The 19,243-nt window shown below is 33.5% G+C and overlaps 1 protein-coding gene across 2 annotated transcripts; it reads right to left on the minus strand.

The window, feature by feature from the left end:
- Positions 1 to 1,815: 1,815 nt before the first annotated feature.
- On the minus strand, positions 1,816 to 17,130 carry LOC135207874 (coiled-coil domain-containing protein 130 homolog). Of its 2 annotated transcripts, none has more exons than XM_064239766.1 (7): positions 16,976 to 17,130; positions 13,997 to 14,193; positions 12,970 to 13,081; positions 11,880 to 11,972; positions 6,395 to 6,562; positions 5,897 to 6,016; positions 1,816 to 2,656 (listed from the first exon to the last, which is right to left on the minus strand). In XM_064239766.1, exons 1-7 carry the CDS (start codon positions 16,976 to 16,978, stop codon positions 2,096 to 2,098), a joined length of 1,254 nt encoding a protein of 417 aa, XP_064095836.1. In that variant the 5' UTR covers positions 16,979 to 17,130; the 3' UTR covers positions 1,816 to 2,095. The 2 variants fall into 2 exon arrangements, with proteins under 2 accessions (XP_064095836.1, XP_064095838.1); XM_064239768.1 differs by lacking the exon at positions 1,816 to 2,656 and adding an exon at positions 2,671 to 5,583.
- Between the last annotated feature and the right edge of the window lie 2,113 nt (positions 17,131 to 19,243).

Genomic DNA, 19,243 nt, shown 5'->3' on the forward strand with positions numbered 1-19,243 from the left:
TTTAGGATAGGATATTTATCATTTATTTCAGAATGAAAATGTAAAAAAAAATAATAATGTGTATATTCAACAGTACAAGAAAATTATTTCTAATAAAATATAGCATATTTTTTCATTTTCGTTAGTGAAACAATCGGCTATCTGTCTGTAGTTAAGCATGTTGTAATTAATTTCTTTGATGTATTAAATAAAGAGGCTACATATCTATTCAAATATTTTGTTTCCACTTATAACAGAATATATGTTTATTTTGCGTCCTTTTTATTTGATCCTTGTTGTTATAGTACTAATAATTTATTCTGCTTCTTTCTCGCTGTTATCCCTACATTAAGGGGGTTGTTTGTATGGTGTTTAAACGTTCCATGAATGAATGAACCAGTGGTTGTTCAGCAACAGGACCAACGGCTTTACGTGACTTCCGAACCACGTCGAGAGAGAACTCGCCAGAAATACACATCTCTTTATATAGCACCTCAATGGAATGCCCGGAATCGAACTCGCGGCCACCGTGGTGGTAGGTCAAGACCATACCAATCACACCACTGAGGCGATTATGGGTTTGGTTGCATGGGTATTCTGATGCGGCTCCTCCACATCCTCCCTTACAACATTAGGCATGGGTTATTGTTTGGCAAAGGGTTTTTTACGACCGCATGCCCTTTCTGTCAGCAACCAGTTATTGGCAGTGGACCTAGCCATTTACTAAAATGTAAGACTGTAAGGCAGCAATTTCCACAGTTACTGGCAGTGGGCCTAGCCTTTTACTAAAAAGTAAGACTGCAAGGCAGAAGCTGTCATTTAGTCACCGTTTACAACACAGGATCTACAGTGGTAGTATTCTTACACCCCTACCACAGAGTCATGAGTAGTACTAATTATGAGTATTAATTATGAAGATCACTTCACGTTAAATTAGGAATTTAATGTTTACAACCTATGCGTCGGTGGAAAATTTTGTATACACGTCCTGAGTAAGCTGGAGGTCGGATCACACTTTGTTAATCTAATAAGTTTAATTAGTTTGATTGCCACATTTACTTTTTTCTTTGACACAAATGTTAATTCTTCATAACCTAAACAAACTATCACCATAGCACTTTTACTGAGGTACTAATTTGACTTAACTATAGTTTTTTGTATTGTGTTTTTACGTTGCATGGAACCAGTGGTTATTCAGCAACGGGACCAATGCCTTTACGTGACTTCCGAACCACATCAAGATTGAACTTCTATCACCAGAAATACACATCTCTCACTCCTCAATGGAATGCCCAAGAATCAAACTTGTGGCCACCGATGTGGCACGCCAACACCTTACCGACCATGCCACTGAGGCTATAGCACTTTCTCTAACTCCTTAAAAGCCAGAGTACTTTAAAACTGGCACTGCGGTATCCCAAGGTATCTTTATCTTCCATTCCTGACCTTCTTCCTATTGTTTCACTGTCCTCCCCCAAATTTTGGACTTTAGATCTGTTTAGGATGGTCAATCACCTACATCTAATGGTGTTCTTAATGTTTCTTTGAACTCGGGTTACTCTGAACATTATGCTTTACTGATTGAAACCTCCATATCTCTTCTGTCATATTCCAGATATACACTGTCCTTTGCTCCAAATCCTGAAATGCTCTCCCTTTGTTTGCCAATTTGTCTTGGACCTGCTTTTGCATCTAGTATTTACCTAAAAGCCCCTAATCCAAAAAAGAAAAGATGTCATCAATAAGATAACTAAGAAAGTAAACTTGTCCATAACTATGACATTTTGTAATACCACACAAAACAGGTTTAGTACAGGAAAAGAATAAGAGAACCAAGATTTTTAATTCTTATAATTGTAGATCAATGTTTATGCATAAGCACAAGTAATAATTCTCCAAATAAGCAAAATCTTGTCTGATTTTACTATTAATAATAAAACTTTCACTCTAAAATAATTTCCTTAAATACATAACAGACAAAATACTTATTTACAAGACAAAATTCTGCAATACAAGATTATACAATTCCCAGATATGACAGAATATCATACACTAATAAAATATAATCATGTTATGTATAAAAAATATATTTCAGTCTATTTAAAATCACCAAAACCTAGTCACTTTCACTGCTATCATAACTTACAAGGGATAATGATTTACCCACTTCAGGATGAGAACTTCTATCAACAGCATCTGAACATTGTGGATTCAAAGGTGAATCTGTTTCAACTGAAAACTTGCCTGATACAGATGGAGAAGGGTTTTTGTCTTTTAGCTTTTGCATTTCAGACTGGGAACTACCCTTGTCTTTAGTGTTACCTTGGCACTTACCACATACTGAGGGTGAAGAGAATACATCTGATGTTTCCAAACTGCTATTAATTTTACATTTACAGGAAGTACTTCCATGTTCTTCCACATTTCCACCACAAACGCTTGAGCTGGCTGTTTCACTTTCTGTTTTCTTTACTTTTATCCCAAGAGTCTGTGGTTTGAAATTATTTTTGAAATTTGTAAAGTTCTTCTGAGAACTGTTAACAATATTCTTGACAGACTGCCTAGCAAAAGCTTTCTTTTCCTGAGTGGATACTGACTTTGGTTTCAGTTTTGCAAATATGGAATAAGCATCAACTGATGATCTCTTCTCCTTTTGAAGTTCATCAGATGTTTGAGACTGCAAATAAAAACAAAAGAGCCAAATGTAACATTCTAAGTTTTTGTAATCAACCAGAACCCAAAGTCTTTAAATTACAGTACTATGGGACAAACATGGGAGATTTGTTGAAGTCAGAATTTATCTCAACCACTGTATTAATTCTACCTGGTAAACAGTCATTTGGATAAAACTCCTTTGTTTATTTCAGTTCTATAAAAAGCTATCTAATAAAACAGTCATTTAGATAAAAAACTCCTTTGTTTATTTTAGTTCCAGAAAAACCAACTACTATATTTCCTTACACTACCAAACAGAATGCTATTCTTATTATGTACCATTCATATTAACTAAAACTTTTGATTTGGTGGTCTGATTAAACTACTTTAATAATACTCATTTTATAGTTAACAAAATATTTTGCCCTGAGTTACAGTATATTAGACATCATACTACTGTATGAAGTATTTAACAAGGTATGTCATACAAGTATAAAAGCTATTTCAATGATACTCTGTTAAAAAAGCAGCAGAATTCACTTAGCCTAAAATTTGCACCACATAATCCCCTTACGTTTGTAATTTCTGATCCTTAAATGAATGGTATATATTACAGTAATCTGTAAATAAATGCTTTACAAAAATGCCTTCGAGATTAATATTTTAAGTAAGATAAACAGCCTAAAATGTGCACCAAATAACCCCTTTACATTTGTATTTTCTGATATTTAAATGACTGATATATTATAGGAATTTGTAAATAAATGCTTTAAAAAAATGCTTTCAAGATTATTTTAAGTACAATAAACATTTCAAGTGTATCAATATAACATGTAATGTTGTTATATAACTGGATAACACAATGCTGTTTTGGACTACAACTAACTTTTACACTATTTAAAAAAAATCTATTATGTCTAATGTACCAGATCATTATATCAACTAACTGATTTAATTTCGACAGTTTAAGGTTCAGAATTAAACTTTTGTCATAAAGGCATTTGTTACTTTAAGGCTAGGTGCAAAAAGTATTTTGATGAAATAGTTGTTTAAAGTAAAAACCATAATTCATTTGAAAGTCATCTGCTCAATCTCACTTGTCAATCCCACTCAATAAGATATCCACTCTTATTCCTCATATTCCTTCTGAAACGGATTTAAAATTATTGTCCTGACAAAACTAGTCAGTAACTCTATTCGTTGTAGCTTTCACCCCAGCTAATTACAGTATCGTATTTGTGGTGTTAACCACCAGTTTGCAATGTAACCCTTGTTCTAACCTAGGCAGGTTACCATCTTTTTCAATGTTCCAGGGTACCTTACCTCACAGCACATTCACCTCACTATGTTCTCTGATTCCTGGCCTAAATACTCTTTTATTCTCTCACTTAATTTTCATCATTTCTGTGGGGAACATTCACCTATCTAATAAGTATAAGCATAACAGACATATCTTTTATTGTAACCTTCATACAGTTCTCTTTTTTCACCTAGTGTTCATTGCATTACATGTACAGTGTACTGATATTGAGCACCAGAACACAAGAAATTTCTTTCTATCATAGCCACCACAACATGTGCAAAATTCAAACTAAGTTTGTTCGGCACATACAAACAACTTACTTTTATTGCTGCCATACATCTGGTTAAGGATACCACTTAATGCATCAGTGGCACACTGTTGATGGTGCTTGAGTCCCTTTGCAGCATCCCTTAATTCCCAAATGCAATATTTTCTGCCATTCCTTTTGGTTTCTTACCCTAAGCTATCCAACTTCTTTAACATATCTCCAGTTTTCACCTTTCACTTAAGAAAAAAGGCTATGAGCCTAGAAATGGGATCTAGTGGTATTTTTTAAACTAATTTATAATAAATAAATAAAATAGTTTGGTTAAGGCAAGAAGAACTGAACTGGATAGCTGTTTAAGCTGTTGAGGCAGTGGATAACGAGTGTGACCTCGTCCTCCCAAGGGTAAGTCCCGTCTCACCACTTAATTTCATTCACTGATACTGTTTGCAAATCAGGGGTGTGTATTCTTACACATTTATATCCTTTTATTTTTAATTGTACAGAGTAGTAACTGAAACATGACTGATTCATGAACTTTCCAACTATGTGTTAATGTAGGATGAAAAATGTTCTCACTTCTAAACTTGAATCTAAGAATCAATATGAGTGCTCTTTTAAACTACAGTTTCATTGATCTCAAAGTCAACATTTCCACTTTTGTCAAACCAGTACTATAATCATATCACTCTAACAGTAGATATTTAATTTTTTTTTATATTAGCAAACATTTTACAGATGTAACTCTTACTTTATTTCTATTTTGTTAGGTGTTAGTCTATATGGAGATCTTTTAAGGCAAAAACTGATGAGATACCATATCGTTTTATCTATAGGAAACAAGACAAATTACAAAAAAGTGAAGCTTATCACTTTAGGTAGTGGAAAGCCTGCATTTTAAATGAAGGAAACCATAGGAATCTCAAAAATAATTCCATAAATTTGTATTAAATAAAACAAGCAGCCACTGGACCAGACAATCTGAGGCTTTTTGATCACAATAAGGCAAATATTAAATGTGGTAACCTGGATGTTGCAAGACTTACTGAGCAAAAAACACTTCTTGAACTTAATGGAACAGTGGACAAAATAGTGCCAAAAATTAATAAACAGTAATGACACCTTGTATCAAAAAGAATGAGTGTATGTAAAGAAAAGATCCATACAATTCATTGATCCAAAGACCAGGGCTGCATAAGGCCAGTACATAACCTTCACAACTGGATCAAGACACAAAAAAAACAGGGTTCAAGTTTTTATCTGAGAACTTGGGGACCATATGTGCATGAACCAGCTTACATGATCCCCTTGAACCTTTTTCTTCTCCAGAAGTGGAGGGACATGTCTGGAATTTGTATTTGACACAGGAATAGAAGAGGCTCTGTTAAGGTAATGATTTTAATTAGTCAATATTATAAAATAATAAACTTTAACTGACTGATGATCTAAAGTTTTAAGGGTAAATTTTTATTATCATTGTAAAATTAGATGCAAAAAATTACCCAACTTTTATGTAATAATGAAGCATTTCAAGCCTCTAATGCAAACAACCATCAGGGAAACTAAGTGTAAAAATTAATGATATGAAAGATATCAAGCATCCATAAAGAAAAAACCCAGCTCTTGCCAGCAACTGATAAGCATTTGAAATTATCAACATAAGAAAGTTGTTTCAAATATAATCCCATAGTTACCTGCGTTAACTGAAGCAATTCTGCTGTTTTCTCATCACTCTCATCTGGTGGCAGAAGAGGAACAGGAAGGTTGTAAGATGCATCACGAGTAGCTTGTTCTTGTTCCTTCGTGCGTTTCACCTGTGTGACATGAAGATCACAAAAGGCTTTTTAAAAAAAATTTTACATGAAACAGAGATAAGCTAGCATGCCAAATACAATTATTAATACCATGTGACAAGTACTGTCATAAGTTTATTACTGATGTTTAACACGTAAGTTTTCATTTACATTGAAATGTATTTTCATGGATTTAAAACAATTAACATCTTTCCTAATAAATAAACCCTCATCTTATACAATATGCAACTCATCTGCCCATAGGCAGAGGGCAGAACATCCAAGCCTGACAAACAGTCTTGGAGTAACAGTATGGAAGTTAAGTGTTTAAAACTGGTAAATACAGTACATCTAATGAATGGTCAATATTCTTTACTGGTTTAAACTGGAAATACTTACCCTCATCATGTCTCTCATAGCCCTATTTGCACCATAGTCATCATGCCAACGCCTGGTCTGAAACTCTTCAAGTTGCTCTATACTGGCATGGTTGGCTTTTGACTTCTTTTTATCATCGACACCGTGTTCTAACTTGAACATAGCATCAGCTGCCATTTTTCGAGTTACCTTGAAGGTGTAAAAGGCTTGACATAAGATGGAAGGTAAAAGGAGCAAAATTCTGGTTATTACTTTTCATTCACTTTAATATCATCATTGCACCTCACTACAAAATAAACTACTAATTAGAAAATGGTACCTGGAAATAAACACTTTATATTTTTAAATATGGCCCTTCAAATGATTTAGTATTTATTTACGAGCAAAGGGCTTAAAAACAATGGCAAAATATCTCTATTTCTTGTCTGGTTTTCAGAAATTCTATGATAACTACAATGTCCTCAACAAAATAAAAGGTATGTACATAAAAATCTATCGAGAACAAGACTATTAAAAAAAAAATTGCACAATAATAAAATAATTCAGTTTTAAAAATTATCTCTTACAACTTTTGCAATGAAAACATGCGAAGCACAGTGGTGCTGACTTGTCTGTTACTGTCAAGTAGCGATCCACAGCAGGAGCCCAATGTATAAAAGGGGACAGTACAGAACTATTATCCTTTTGACCCTAAACAAAATATTTCTTTCTTAGGTAACTTCCCTTTTAAAATAACTGTTCTCCAAGCTTATTACTGGTATAAATTTTTCTTCTACTACCAGAAATACTGTAAAATAAAGATTTTGAAATCAATTCAGAATTTAGCTAGCCATAATGATTGGAGAGCAAGAAAACCTTACTTTATTGTACAATGCACAATTATCATCTACCAAAAAGCACCCTCTTTTCAAATGCCATTCCCCTGGGGGAGGTGCCACGTACAGAGAACTTAGTACAGCATACTGTAGGCCTTACATGACACACTGTAGGTGGTACTAAAGGATCTTTGAAGCATCCTTTCATCCCCCAGATAAAATGCTCTCTTACTTTTACTTTAAATCTGATCCCTTTGCTCTCTTCTAAATGAGGGTTTGACTAATATATTTTTAAAAATTTACTATTGTCTACTGTCTATTTTCATGTATTTCTGGGTTTTCTTTTGAACTTTTTATAATGTTTACAAGATTGTAAGTCACTAAAACATTATAAGCATCAATATCCATATTCATATCATCAGCAAACTGGATTATTTTGCTAGTAAGTTGTAAGTTCAGGTAATTTATGTTGTTAATAAAGAACAAAGGACTCTGCACTGAGCTACGGGGCACACTATTTGTGACATTTTCCCTACAATAGGATGTTCCGTAGATGATAATGCTTTATTTTCTTTTACTTTGCTACTCAACTACAATACCCAGACTCCTTACTTTTGCCATTAGTCTTTTATGTGGCACCTAGTCAAATGCCTTTTGAAAATCCAGGTTGGTGTATATCTAACCACATTGTTTTATCATGAATACTAAACATGCCATGGAAGACGTCTAAAAGGTTAGTTAAGCATGATCTAACAAATAACCATGCTGGTTATCTGCAATTAAGAAAAACTGATCTCAAATCTCATTATGTTCTCAACTATGACAGATTCTAGTATCTTCCCAAGAAATAAAGCCAGACTATAGTTCCTGTGTGCACCCTTGCAACCTAACTGAATATTGGTGCAACATTTGATAGTTAAAATCATTCACCACCAAGGATGCTTTGTAAATGGTACATACATGCGGCGCAATTTCTTTTTCTAGTTCTTTGATCATCTTTGGGAGGAATGCATATGGACCTGAGGTCTTATTTTAGTTGAAGTTTAATTCAGGTTCTACTATTTCTTTCTAAGTACATATTCTATTGGGACATTAAGAATTTCTTCTGTATTCCTCAGTGCATTTGATATATTAATTTGCCATATCTGCATCACTGCTAATAATATTGACACTTTATTTTTAAAGGCCCTATTGTACACTTGATTGGTTTTCTTATGATCAAATGTATAAAGAATACTTCTAATTTTTTTCTGTGCTAGGTGTAATCCCATCAACCTGTCCTAGCTTTGCCTTGGTAAATAGTTTGTGTACCTTCCTGCAACTTTTGTCATTTATATGCTGTCTATCCATTCCTAATTGCTGTAGCAAAATCCCTACCAAACCATCTTGGCTGTATAATCTAATTTGATGTTAATTGTGTTTGCTAGATATGCCATTCATGAACAAACAAAAATAGTATGGTTTTGTGTAAAAATCATACTGCATTAGATTTGCTTCTGTTTTCATTCTATTGGAAAATTTGGTCTCACTTATCAACATTCTGAGTCAATTTTTAAAATTCTAGCTATGTGAATGTTTCTCATGTTGAAATGGATGTTTTATTTCAAACTGAATTTTTCTCAACACTTAGATTGGATGTAATATTATACTCAGGAAAATACTGAATTTAAGGTAATAATTCCACATTTTTTTGTCTACATATATTGCCTGATATTCTGGTACCCAAAAAAGATTTAGTTTTCCTAAGAGCAAGAAGTCTGTATCTGCAGTTCCTACTTTCCAGTTTACAGTGCAGTTGAAGTTCCAGCGACAATGCATAACTTATTTCTGACATGTCACTCAGCTTCCTGTAAAGTTTCATTTTTCCATGCAGACAAATAGGGATGTTTATGGTTTATGAATGATTTACAGTATCTATGTAAAGTACTTCTAGTTTATCACAACTCTCAGTATGTATTTTATATTCTGTCCCTAATTCACAGTTGACCAGATTCAAGTATTCCCTAGCAAATAGCAGTGCACCTCCTCCCACTTCCAAATTTTTTTTCATGAATATTTTATATCCTGGTAACTCAATGCTCATTTTATCTACATATAATGACATAAAATCCATTGGAAATGCAAAAAAAAAAATAAATAAATAAATGAAAAAATAAAAAATTTAATCATGAATGTTGGGATGTCATCTGGAAGTTGTTAGGGATGGTTTAACTTTATCTGACCCTAAATTATACATGCTAATGAAATTCATATTATCAAAGCTGTTATATATGCATAAATATATAGAATAAAGTGTTATAAATATTAGATTTTTAAATATTTATGAACAAAATGAGATTTCTGTTCATTGTTAACCCTAACGCATCAGCCATATACAGTACAGTAAGTTCCAAAACTGAAGCGACAAATTTCAGAGAATTTCGTTCGAAATTCACTAACTGGCAACTACAACTCGTAGCTGAAAAAATATATTTTTTTTCTACAGTGAAAGCTCTATCAAGCAAAATAAAGCTAACATATGATGCACAAATATCAAATTAATGATATTTATAACAATCATAAGAAAAAATTACGGTAATAGTAATTATTTTAAAAAGCGCCTCAGCGGCGTGGTTGGTATGGTATTAGCGTCCCACCTAGGTGGTCGCGGGTTCGATTCTCGGCCATTCCATTGAGGAGTGAGAGATGTGTATTTCTGGTGATGGAAGTTCACTCTTGACGTGGTTCGGAAGTCACGTAAAGCCGTTGGTCCCGTTGCTGAATAACCACTGGTTCCATGCAACGTAAAAGCACCATACGAACGAACAAAGTATAGCAATTACTTCAAACTATAGACACGAAACAATTTGAAATTTTCGTTCAACACAGGATTACCAACATTACCAATGTATACTTCGAGCAATGTGGAAACAAATATTTAATAATATAGTGTATTATCAATTATTTTAGCGAAGATGCATAAAACCATGCAAGTATCAATAGAATGTGAAGGGAAAATCTCCGCGACATTAAACATAATCAACCATGAATGCACCTAGATTCAATGGAGAAGTTGGGGGTGGTTGGTAGTTCTGACTCTAGCTTCTAGGGCCGAGCATAAAACACCATCTTCGAGAAAGGCTCTAACTGCTGCTGCTACCTTCAGGTGACTAGGCCTAGTTCCGGGCATTGCAAGGCTTACAATGCAGGGCCACTGTCTGTTATTTAGGCAAAGATAGAACCTTCAGGACCGACACCAGGACCTATCCTTGCACCTGGGAAACAGACTCGCTATATAAAAAATAAGAAAGTCGGTCGCAAACAACCAGAACACCCGTAAAATCACCATCTGGTTAAGTAGGGAGACGACAGACCCCAACCACCCCTTCCCCCCTCTACCTCTACCTCCACCCACAATACTAACTCCACCTTTTTCACTTCAACCTATTACTTCAAATCTTCGAATCATATCCCAACCGTGAAATTTAAGACTGAATTTGGGTAAGTGGGCGTATCATAAGGGAGTGATATCACCCAAATTCATATCACCACTGACAACCAGCAATCAGTTCGATCCAGTCAAGTATTATTGCATAACAGAAATTTAGAGTTTTTTTTGGGGATATATATATATATATATATATATCATAATATATATATTATATAATATATATATCTATATATATATATGTATATATATATATATATATATATATATATAAAGAAGCACCCGAGCATGACCAATAGGCCTAGTGCTCGATTCTTAAAAGACCTCTGGTTATTCCTGATAGATAAAACGTCCTGAGAGAGAGAGAGAGAGAGAGAGAGAGAGAGAGCATAACAGGGGATACTCGAATTGAAATATACTCGCCAAGCATATTCACACTCCGGATCGTATGGACAAGAATAGTCTCACTTATGCACTGAAAGAAAAAAAAAAAAGTGGAAACCTACGAAATACTTGTCTGGTGCGACCCTGAACGCAATTCCGCATGCAAAAATTTGCACAATCGAGAATTTCCATGAAATTATTAACTAGCAAGCTGGAAAATATATTTCCTTGATTCTTGAAATAGGCCTAACCATGTAACCAACGCTAAACGCGCACATAAACTTGGATTTCGTTTTTTTTTTTTTTTTTTTTTTACATCAACTTGTCTTGTTAATATTTCATTTAATCAGATGCTAAACTTCTCTGTGCTTTATCAAAAGAAATCATAATAACTTTCGATATAACGCTATAAAAGTAGAAAGTTAATTTACAAATATTAGGCCAATACTTATGCACACGGTTCCTGCTGCCATTCTATGGTGAACACTTCATATCACACTTTGGAAGCCGCAGATGTTTCTTTGAGGAAATTCTTTTTTCTCTATTAATAAACAATTACTGAACTAAACATTGATCATTCACTGGGGAAATACTTTGTGCGCTTATTCAGTTAATCACTGATACGTATTATCAGATAAATAGGATGACAATAATTGGAATAAAATATACTAACTGGCAACCCCATGAGTTTCTATAGAAGTACGATCAATTCTGAGATTTGTCGCTTCACTTCTGGAACTTACTGTACATACAAATTACTAATACGTAGTTCAAGTTCTCATGATTAACTATTGTTCATTTAGAAGCTAAGAGCAATACACAAAAATATCACTTAGAACAGCTAAGCATCGTATTAGGACTTTATAAACATACCTCTTACCTCTTTGTCTTCGGGAACAATCTGTTCGTTATCTGTTGGATCCCATCTCCTTTCCTGACGCCTTGCCCCACTAACAATTTCATAATCCAAATTCTGCAATAAAAATAGCCATTAGTCTCTGTTTCCTTTGGTATAAAACCCAGCTCTTTAAAAAATATTTTCTTAACTCCCCTTTAATCCTAGGTTAGGCAAGGCATTGACTGTCATTCAGAACTCATAAAAAATTACATTACCACACCAACTTATATAGCATCTTCTTGGAAAAATTAATTGTACTCTAAATCGTGGATTGATGGAACTGACTGATCACAGCATATTTTCCACATCAAATATGATAATCATTTAAAATTTAACCGGATATCACAATGTTTTGGTTACATGATACCAGAACAATCAACTTGAATTTGGAAATACATGCATTCATTTAAGAAACAAAATTTCATTTAAATGTATCTTTCATTAATAACTATAACTAGTACTGCAAATTCTTCATTGTATCACATCCATTTTAAAAATGCTATGACCAACTTTCTTCCATTCAGTATTCTTCTAATAGTACTTCTGTAAAAGGTAACCCCATAGCTCTAGCAATGGCTTGTTACCAAAATTTAACTACAAATGTATTCAATATGGTATCTCAAGGTATCTCACAATCATTGTTTTAAGGAGATAACTATACTGCGCTACAATTAAAATAGTATATGATGAACGTAATATAGTCAATATGCCCAAACTCAAAGTTATATTTTACACACAACGTAGATATTTCTTAACATGCTAACTAATATTTTACATATGGTGTATCTGCTGTTGCTGGAAGAGAAATTACACCAACCATAATCATTTTAGTCAATCCTGAGCAGTCTACCTTTGATATAAAAATAAATGCAAGAAAGTTATTGTCTCTATTTTCACAGGAAAACCTTCCCATTTTCTTGGCTTAACATATATATGATGTGTAATATTAAAAATGATATTAAAACAAAATACTGTATTGTTTAAATTAAAATATACTGTATTGTTTAAATTAAAATACTGTATTCCTATTATGGCATGCTTTATAAAGTCACTGTCATAATACTATACTTACAGCTGGATCAGTCTTTATTTCAAAGTGGTTGTCGCACAAATGGCATTTCATTCGAAACTGATAAATAGGAGTTGAGTAATACATCCCCACCTTCTTTTTCTCTGCATTGTATCTGTGATGCAAGAGTAAAAATTAACTTACAGAATGTTCTAAGAATACAACATACAATATTTGTTGAATAAAACATAAAATATTTTTTATTTGAAAATAAAAACATCCTATTTTGCTATGTTATATTACTTGGTATGATAAATTATAAAAATTTGAAGTCATTCAGAACTGGAAAGAAAATTGAGAGCACGTAGGTCTGAAAGGTGTAACAAGACGAACACCTTTCAGTTGCACTATGAAATACTAATTGTTAGGAGAGGGTGAATAGCAAGATGGAAGAATGCTGATGAAGATACATTAAAAGGAATGAAACAGGTTGCAGCTAGGAGCTGAAGGGAAGCTGCAAAAGAACCTTTAGTAATTGCCGCACAATTCAACACATGAGGTGCACTGATGACATAGCCCCTAATTGACTATATATATGGACAAGGAAGTCCTAACTAGCATATTTCAATCATTTTCTGCAAAATGGGGGAGGGATACTAACCTACCTAAAATATTTCAATAATTTTCTGCTTCCATATATACAGACCTCTTATTTTGTCTACAGTGCACAACTCATTATTGCAGACTATTGGATAAGAGTTAAAAATCAATGAACTAAAGCATACCTGGTTATCCCCTAGGACGAGTATTCCCATTACGCATAATTATTGCTAGTATTGTGATATTTAACAGGACAACTGATTTGCACTTCTACACTAACAGGGCTTGCACAAAAATTTTATTTTGTCAGAGGGCAAAATTGAGTCACAACAGGGCAAGTAGGTTAACTATTTGCTGAATCTTTCTCAAATGAAAATAAAAACATACAATATATTACCTATATCTACATTGAGCTTCTAAGCTCCATTTTATTAAAACTCATGATAATTTGGCTAAAATAATACTCTAACGTATTACAAATTATACATACCTTACACCTGTACCAATGTGGTTTTCGCAGCCATCACACCAGATATTGTATGGCATCTCAAATCGAATAATAAGAATACCCATGTGTAGTTTCCGGGCACGCTCACGGAGAGCATGAGTGCCCTGAAACTTGTTAAGACCACCTTTCCTTGGGTCATAATCAGGGGGATAATATTTATTGACACCCTTTCTTTCTCCCTGAAAAGAAAAAATACAGTATTTATCAATATAAAGCCCAAAACATTTAACGCTGCTTGGGCATTCTAACAAAATACATTTCAATAATTAGTGTCACTTCTTCCATGTTAACTAATCTAAATATGTAACTATTTAAACCAATGAGAATATTTCAATAATCCATTGTTCAGTCACCAAATTAAGTTTTGAAATATTTCTAAAATCTTCAAAACACCATATTAGTCAATGACAATGTAGTGATGAAAAAATTGTTGAAGGGGGTTTGGTAATGGGAAGGAGTCAAGGGATGGGGATTAGATATTGAGGAGAAGGAATAGGAAATGGGAAGGAAGGAAGAAAGACAGGAGAGGATAGGTCTTTATAAAGGAAGGAAGAAAGACAGGAGAGGATAGGTCTTTATAAAGGAAGGAAGAAAGACAGGAGAGGATAGGTCTTTATAAAGGAAGGAAGAAAGACAGGAGAGGATAGGTCTTAAAAAGGAAGGAAGAAAGACAGGAGAGGGTAGGTCTTTATATCTTCAAGATCCTATCTTATGACTTCATCTTTTTAATTGCCTATATATTCCTATCAGAAAAGACCTTAAAATGGGAAAAGGGAGGACCAGTGGTGTTGGCATTCAACTTATTTATATTTTGTGTCTATTTAAGTGTAGAAGTTTTTATTCATATACTATACTAATTATGAGATATACTGTCATATAACCAGTGTAAAGCAAGTGAAAAGAAGGCTGTTATAGAGAGAGAACACCATATTAATACTATAGCATAAACATACATGGATGGAGGCAACTCCTAGTACATCCAAGGAGACACTAAAAAATTACGTGTCAATAATTATATCTAATCAAATTTTTTTAACTTACTAGTACTGATACTGTTCACAACTTACACTATTGTCCCTTCTAAAATGAGACTATTGTTAATAAAGAAGTCCCCCATAAAAAAACACAAGTTTTCTTGCATTATGGGTTTTAATTATATCTTGAGATTATCCCAATAGTCTGATATGAAAAAAAAATCTGATATTTTTGGGTTATGCAAATATTTTCCTCATATTCTACACCTGGCAGTCATATTAGTAGACCTCCGGGATTTGCAGGGAATAGGTACCACAACCCCCTGCAAATTGCTAAAATCGGCGAATACTTGACGCCCCTCTAAACTGACTATTTCATTACTTATAATGGACTATTTTAAAAGTTTAATCATAAAAAAATATGAAAATACAGTAATTAGTGAACATTTCTCTATAAAAAATTTCGCTAATAGCGAATTTTCCCCAAATAATGTGGATATACATTCAACAAAAAAATCTGTAAATACGTGAAGCCAAGAATCCAAAACTGCAAATATGCAGAGTTCCACTTTGTTTCCAAATTTCATCAGTACATAGTTGGATCAATGACCCATAAGACAACATACCTACATTTTGACCATGATAACAGAATATAGAATTAAGTAAATATTGGATTACAATTAAATAGTAGTTAGTAGTAATTAAAGATTTATTAATTATAATATGCAGTAACTGGAATGATAATTATTGTAATCAAATAAGTTAAATTCCAACGATAATGTACAGAGGCTTTCCAGGCTATATCACAATACCTATGGTATTATGAAAGTATATAGTCTACATTTTCATATTCAATATCATGTGTTTAAATCCAGTGTAGAATAAATAATTAAATCTTAATTATACAATTTAAATGTTAATATTCAATTGTAACTCATAAATAATTTTCAGGTTTAGTTTTTATTCCTTTTAGCTCTAAACAGTATATTAAAATGCTAAGTATCCTGTGGATATGGAGTATATATCAAAATTCATTGTAGTTTTGGGGGATATCCCTGGTTCTTTGCCAGGATACAGGACTGTAGCACAAGTGTAATATATTGATTGTTTCAGTATATAAAAACTATAATCCATCTCCAATACTGAAACATCTTTTATTCATCCATAGGTTTTGAATGAGAGGCATAGACTGCTCTTGAAGGAACAGTCTGTGATAACAATAACTGCATTACCATAGTTCTTTACTTCACCATTTAAATACTGTATTAAAAATCCCACTCAAGTCTTGAATCACCCATGTCAATTTCATCTGACATTGAGAAGCTGCTCCTTTAAACATTAAGAAAAAAAATTCAATAATGAAAATAACCTGACATAGCCTATGTCAAAAAGGAGACTTAGCCTATGCATATATATACCTATATATAATGAAAATGAAAGCTGAGAATAAGTATACAGGTTGATTACACTGATGAAATCTGTAGAAATGATGCCTCAATACTTTTGTTTGGTTTTGGGTTAATAAAACTACATAAATGAAAATATAAATGTACAAGAACTTGACAAAAAACAAAAGTTGAAGTTTTTACTTGAAAACCAAAACCACGTTAGTGAATGTTAAAACTTATGACAGTAAATAAAAATTCCAATATCGAGTTCTGATAATGAAGTTAAATCATAGGCTACCAACATTAGTATAGTAGTACCTAGGTATTAGGGTGAGCAAACACAAGGGGACATATACTATATATAATACTACTACCTAAAGAAAAGAGTCTATTGTTTACTATAAGCATTTAAATCCTGTTTTGGTAATTATTTTAGATCAAAACTACCATGGCCAAGCATACCTAGCTAAACAAGCCTCTCCAGTTAAGCTAGGCTAGATTACCTAGCCTATAGAGTAAATTAGCCTAACCTAAGGTAGGTTAGAGAGCCTCATTACAAATTGTTCCACACCATATTAATATTTATAAGCTTATCTTACCATTTTGCCTGGTTACACCTTCGCTGATCACTAATATACAAGGTTTGTCAGGCGTAATGCGAAGGTCTTGACGATTAATTTTGACAAATGACGTAGAGATTCTAAGAAACGTCGAGCACAAGCGAGCGATTAGTAGTTTCGTAAAGCTGTCACCCATGTAACGGCTCTGACAAAGGCGAGCTGGTTTAGATAATATGCCAATTTCCGTTATAGACCATTGTTTGTATATTCATCATAATCTACTGTCGACATATTCCTTACATAAACATATCAAAATTAATATGTCGGGCAAAAATTTCTCCCATTATTAGTATTAGTTGTTAAAGTGAAAATAATAAGTTTTTTGAATAATGGATTCTTATATATTTTTCAAATGGTTGAGAAGTTGATCTCTCATTGCGTTTTACTTTGTTGGTGATTATGTTTAATTTTTACTTTATTTTGTAAAGAACATCCTTCTTTTGTTCTTTATAGTAATGTTAAAGATAATTGCAATTGATAAAGAACGTGCTTACCTCTGGGCTCTGGATACAGCCAAACAATGTAAGTGCATTAAAAATTGCCAAAAATATTTGCCCGTGTGTCTGGCACTGTTTACAAATTATTAACTGTCTTCAGGATCAAGTGCGACAAGACGTCCTTGGTGAACATGACAGATCATAAGATGGTTAAGCCGCTTTTGGGTCATGGTGGAAGGCAGCCAAATTTTTATGTGCCACAATGCACTGAAAGACCGTTCAGCCTCACACGAACTTGCTGGAGAGATCAAAAGAAGTTCCAGCGACCGTTCAAACTGTGGGAACATTCTTTGAACTTCCCGCACCATATTTGGGAATGCCTTTTTGTAGTCCTCAACAAATGCGTCATTGAACTGATTATGGAAGAAATCAATTGCTTGCTTTAAGGAATCAGAGAGTTCTGGATATTTCTTGGCTGACTCCTCTTTGAATGACCCAGTTAGGGCATTTCACTTAAGTTGCAGTGCATCGTGAGATCAGATGAAGTGAAATACTCATTTAAATACTCTAAGGCACTGTCAATAACTTTGAAGAAATCTTCTCTGTAATAATCCTCTGCACAACTGGGAATACATTCCCGAGAACCATCATATCAAGGCTCCTTGGGATCTTGCGCTTGTGAGGAAAGATTCACTGTCTACTTCACACTCCTCAATTTTCTCTTGTGCAATTTCAAAAATTTCCTTTAAACTTTTTTTTTTCTGTACAAAAGGATTTGAGATTTTTTTTGCAGCTAATCTGAAAAAAAGCGAGCATTCCACTAACTGTGACTTTTGGACCTTGAAGAGCCTTATTAAGATTTTCTAGGGCTTGTAGACCAGGCAGAGTAGCAAAAAACCCAAGGACACATTTTCCTGTTAACAAACATTTACGAATACCATTGGCTCGTGCTGCTGTAGATGAACAAAAGTCATTTGCTAGATTTTGAAGGGCTTCCACAGCTAATTTATAGTGATCCAAAGCAGACTTTATTGAAGGTCCACGAGTTATCCACACAGTTGGTCAGATTGGTTTCAGTCGTGATGGGTTCAGTGTGTTTTCACCATGGACGCTCGCAGAATATTTTCCAAAGGGAGCAAATTTTAATATATATATATAATATAAATTTATATATATATATATATATATTATATATATATGTTTATATCTTATGCAGTGGAACGACACCAATAATTTGAGTGAAGCAAGATGCTAAAATAAAAAATACATCACATTGACTTTTTTTTATCAATAGTTCCATATACTGTTCAGCTGAATTCAAATTTTTCTGAAAAAATCACGCAGTTATACACTATAATACAAATATTATACAATACATAATGATACCTTTAATCTACTTAAACTGGAGGAATATATTGTAAAATGGAAGGAAAAAGTGATGTAATCAAATGTAATAACTGTTATATATATATATATATATATATATATATATATATATATATATATATATATATATATATATTAAACATGGGGAAAACCTCCATGTATTTATAAGGTAAGCGTGGACACGAAACGGAAGGCAGACCCCATAACTCCATTATACACACAGGCTCTCTCTCTCTCTCTCCCGGCAATCACCCCATCTCTCTCTCTCTCTCTCTCGGCAATCACCCCATCTCTCTCTCTCTCCTCCTCTCTCTCTCTCTCTCTCTCTCCACCTCTTTCTCCATTCTAACAGGTAATGAAAATGAGAGAGTTGCATCATAACATAACGTTTATTTACAATAACTAAATCAATTAACTAAGTAAT

Source organism: Macrobrachium nipponense, chromosome 34 (genome assembly GCF_015104395.2).
Source record: "Macrobrachium nipponense isolate FS-2020 chromosome 34, ASM1510439v2, whole genome shotgun sequence".
NCBI classification, from domain to species: Eukaryota; Metazoa; Arthropoda; class Malacostraca; order Decapoda; family Palaemonidae; genus Macrobrachium; species Macrobrachium nipponense.